We start from the raw sequence: 4,654 nt of genomic DNA, 5'->3' as shown, positions 1-4,654 counted from the left end.
GGCGGCGGGGGCGTCCGTCCGTGTGCGGGGGGCGGTCTCGGCTCAGCTGTAAAGCTACACGTAATGGGTATCTGTTGTTTTGTGGGAAGAAGTGGGCGTTCGTCCTCCGAGCGCCCCCAGTGCGGGCTGTGCCGCGGGGGCAGTCTGGGTGCCGGTGGTGACGCCAGCTCGCCTGCTGAGGAAGAGCTGCCTTTGGTGCTGAAGCGGTAGGTGTGCCGTGCAGGGAGCATCAGGTTTATGTAATTGGCTCTTACATAATGGTCTTTAGCACATTGCTTTTATTAGCAGTGCTGCTGTGTCTTAACGCGGCTTGTGCTGGAGTGCCTGGTGGATGCGGGTGGGTGTCCTGGGCACCAGCGATGGAGCCTGCACACTGCAGCTGGGAAGAATGGAACTGAGGATGTGACAGTGGTAGTGACGGGCAGTGAGTAGGGATCGTTCAGAAACGTGCTCCAGGTCGGACGGATCAATGCCACCTGACTTTAGGCAGACACGTGTCTGAACGGTATTAGGCAACTCTGCTGCTACGAAAACCCTCACCACTTTGCTGTGTCTGTCAGACAGCTGATGTAAGGCAGAGTAAGTTTGTTTAAAACATTGTTTCTATCGGCTTTTTGACTGAACACGAATGTCCTCATTGTTTCGATCTCGTGGCTCAGAAGGGGAGAAGAAGAAAAAGCAGGACAGAGGGTGGCCTGGGCGAGGCTGGTGAACACAAAGGCTTGTCTTTTGCTGTTGGTGCTTTCTGGATTCAGCTGATGATGGAGTTAGCAGTATCAGCTGTCTTCCTATTACCTTTATTTTGTTTGTGTTCTCTGTGCAGTATGACAAAAGATGTCAATTGTGTTGGGAGATACCTCTGTCCCAGGAGACTGCAGGCAAGCCCTGAGCAATGAATTGGCATTGCCTTTCCCACCTGCTCTCCTGACATCAGCAGTAAAAATTAAGCTGTATCTTTGCCTGTCCTTGCAGGGTCCCTAGAATTATTGGGGAGGGGAGGGGAGAGTGTGTCCTTGTTGGAATGGCTTATCTACTTTTTGTGGTTGTTAAGCATGGGCAGTATGCTCCAAAAGTATTTTGTGACATGTTGCTTTTGTTTACCAAATGGAGTTTCAGTAAAGTCGTTGAGTTGTATCAGCATGCCCTTTGTTTACAGTAGCTGAAGTTTGGTTTCGGCTCCTGATTTCTTAGAAACATTTTAATGCAACTGGCTGGGCTGGCTTCTTGTTATTAAGTGGTCTGCTGGAAAACCAATATTGCAGTAGTTCGTAGTGTCTTTGGCCTGAGACCTAGAGCACATAGTGCTACAGGCCACCTGAAAGTGGTTCAAAGCTCACAGAAAACTGCCCTCTTCTAACTGACTGCTACTATGATCTTTTGGGAGTAATTGTGCTTGCAGTGCTACTATACAGTTAGCTTATGAAAACTGTGGGGCAAAATTCTGTTGTGGAGTAAGTATGTGGTTGTACTTGGCAATTTCCCACAGCTCGAACACCTTATTTAAAGTAGGAGACAGTATGATAGACCTCTTCCATGGCAGCTGAAGAGCTTTAGCAGTTCAGGTGCCCTAGGTTTTAGCTCTCTTGGCAGCAGAGGTCTTCACAGCTGCTTGTTGGAATTGCTCTCCAGATGAAGTCACAATGTAAACCTGTAAAAGTTGTCAATGTAGCTGTGTTATAACTTTCACTGCATCAAAGTGCACAGTGCTGTGGTAAATGCATTAATTAACCGTCAGCAGAATCTGCCTTCAGCTGAACAGAAAATCTTACCTGTGTGAAGGCTGGTTAAGACCTCGAAGGTCAAAAAACCCAAACTCAGCAGTCAAGCTCTAAGCTGGAACAGAATTGGAAAGGTCGGCTAGCTTGTTCCAGATGTGAGAATCACAGAGATTTGTACAAATCATTAATTTACCACATCTTTCAGATTTTCTGCAGGGTTTGGTGGTCTCTTGGCTTTGGTATTTCAAGTGTATTAATGGAGTTGTATTCTAGCAGGCTTTTTTAAAGTTGTGCATTAATTGTCACTTAAGTTCCTATTTTCTAACTCGTTGGATCTATTTATTCTATGTCATGCTAGAAAAGGCTTTTCCCTTTACAGTTTATGATTATGTTTCTTGTAATGTTGAATTTTCTTCTCAGCCTTGCCACAATGAGGAAAAACATGCCTGGAAAATAAACATTAGCTTTTCTGATGTGTTAACTAGAGAGGGACAATTATATCCTAAGGTTATAATTAAGTGATGGGAATTGTATCACTTTTAGATGTCTATATTTATAGAAGCCTTTCCTGGAAAAAAGTTCTGGTTATTTCTGTGAGCTCTAAACTTGCTTCTGTATTGCTATTCAAAAAGCTTCTTGTGAACTTTCTGAATATTATACCTTTCCTATTCTTATATTTCAGGGTGTAAGGACATTCTGTGTTGCTGAGGGAAAGTGCTCCTGTTTGTGGAGTGGCTTATGATGTCAAGAACTGTATCATCCTGGATCTTAAGCTCAGCCAGAAATAGCATTGTTTTACAAGGAAAAGGTCGTTTGTACTCCATCTGTATCCCAAACAGAAACAAGATAAAATGGAAGCTTGTTTTCTCCAAAGCATATGTCGACCCTGCTGGGAGCTGCAGCTTGTACAATACCTTTTCCTTAGGAAAAGCATTCCGACACACTTCCACCGAAGAAGAACATTTTTCTTTCCAGTTGTCTCCAACACAAGTCAATGATATACTCCGAGCAGGTGAATTATCCCATAAAATACTGGATTTGAATGGTAGAAATGCAAATTCTGTGTTGAGATTTGAAAGTAACCAGCTGGCATCCAACACCCCTATTGAAGACCGCAGAAGTGCTGCCACTTGCTTGCAGACCAAAGGGATGATGTTTGGAGTCTTCGATGGTCACGCAGGTTCTGCATGTGCCCAGGCAGTAAGCGAGAGGCTGCTTCATTATATAGCGGTTTCTCTCATGTCTCGGCAAACCTTGGAAGAAATTGAGCTTGCTGTGGAGTGCATGAAACCAGTTCTGCCTATTCTGCAGTGGCACAAGCATCCGAATGATGTAGAGTATCGAGAAATAACTTCACAGTACTTCGAAAACCTCCGGGTATACTGGCAGCACTTACTGGACCTGGACACTGAGCCAGGATTTAGTTTAGAAGAAGCCATGATATGTGCATTCAAAAGGTTAGACTCGGACATATCGCTGGAAGTTCAGGCTCCCCAGGAAAGTGAATTGATGAGAAATGTTGCCCTTCAGGTGGCTTTTTCTGGTGCCACAGCCTGTGTAGCTCACGTAGACAGTGTTCACTTACACGTTGCAAATACCGGTGATTGCAGAGCAGTTTTAGGGGTTTGTGAAGATGATGGAACATGGTCTACTCTCCCTCTAACCCGAGACCACAACGCCTTGGATGAATTTGAAATTAGAAGACTGAAGAGAGAGCATCCAAGATCTGAGGAGAAAACCCTATTTGTGAATGACAGATTACTGGGGATTCTCATGCCCTCCAGAGCTTTTGGAGATGTGCAATTAAAATGGAGTAAAGAATTGCAACACAGTGTTCTTGAGAATGGCTGTGATGTGGAGGCTTTAAATATCTATCAGTATGTTCCTCCAAACTACCATACACCACCTTATTTAACTGCAGAGCCTGAAGTCACATACCACAAATTAAGAAGCAAGGATAAGTTTCTAGTTATTGCTTCGGATGGGCTGTGGGAGATGCTAAGTAACGAGAAGGTTGTAAAACTTGTTGCTGGACACCTTACAGAGCTTAATGTGCAGAAACCACAACTGGCTTTTGAGAAACCGGTTAATTTAGGTTACATGCATAGCTTGTTACTTCAGAGGAAAAACAGAGGCATTGCCTCACTCGACCAGAACATAGCTACTCATTTAATAAGGCATGCAATCGGAAGTAATGAGTATGGGGAGGTGGACCAAGAGAAGCTTGCTGCAATGCTGACGCTGCCCGAAGATCTTGCAAGAATGTACAGAGATGATATCACAGTTACCGTGGTGTATTTTAATTCAGAAACAATTGAAAATTACTACAGAAACAATGAATAGAGACTCGCACTACAGCTGTTCTATACTACTAGACAACTTCGGTGCTGAAACCGTTGCTGTTCTTCTCTGATAGTCAAGCTGTTGTCAGTGTTACAGTCTGGAAGTTCCTAAATCTTTTTGTTAATTACTAGCCTTGAAAGTAACTTTCTAGAAGTGAGTTTGGTGAAAGTTCCCTGCATTTCCAGGTCTGTACGTGCTGAAGAAAAATGTTTTGATAAAACTTGACTGAAATGTAACTGAACTACATATTACTGAACTAAAGATTGCTGAACCAGTTCTGATTTCATGGGAACCACTGGTGTAACTTCCCAAATGAACAAATGAGACGAATTTCACTGAGAGTGGTGCAATAGAGAGGTGGATAATAACTGTAGCTGCAGGGAGTGTAAGAAGGGCTTTGCTCTTGTGGGAAAGGAGTAGCATCCTGTTGAAGCACTGTAACCAATTTAAATAAACAAACTACCAAACCTTTATTTGATGTAACAGTGTCAGATACTTTAACAAACTGTGAAGACAACACTAAAGGCAGCTATTCAAAGAGCACTGGGATTGTCAGACATTTTTTTTCCTATTCCTTTTTATTAAGCTAGGAA

General features: G+C 43.5%; 1 protein-coding gene across 1 annotated transcript; it reads left to right on the top strand.

Annotated features, from left to right (window-relative positions):
- Positions 1–2,456: 2,456 nt before the first annotated feature.
- PDP2 (pyruvate dehyrogenase phosphatase catalytic subunit 2) lies at positions 2,457–4,186 on the top strand. The gene has a single exon (XM_009868791.1). The coding sequence runs from the start codon at positions 2,457–2,459 to the stop codon at positions 4,059–4,061; it is 1,605 nt and encodes a 534-aa protein (XP_009867093.1). The 3' UTR covers positions 4,062–4,186.
- Positions 4,187–4,654: the final 468 nt, after the last annotated feature.

The sequence above is a fragment of the Apaloderma vittatum genome, unplaced genomic scaffold (assembly GCF_000703405.1).
Source record: "Apaloderma vittatum isolate BGI_N311 unplaced genomic scaffold, ASM70340v1 scaffold14344, whole genome shotgun sequence".
Lineage (NCBI taxonomy): Eukaryota > Metazoa > Chordata > Aves > Trogoniformes > Trogonidae > Apaloderma > Apaloderma vittatum.
This window is presented reverse-complemented; position numbering and strand designations above follow the sequence as displayed.

What these genes read in the sequence shown, in the direction of transcription:
- PDP2 (XM_009868791.1), top strand. Translation starts at nt 2,457, where the DNA reads ATGATGTCAAGAACTGTATCATCCTGGATCTTAAGCTCAGCCAGAAAT.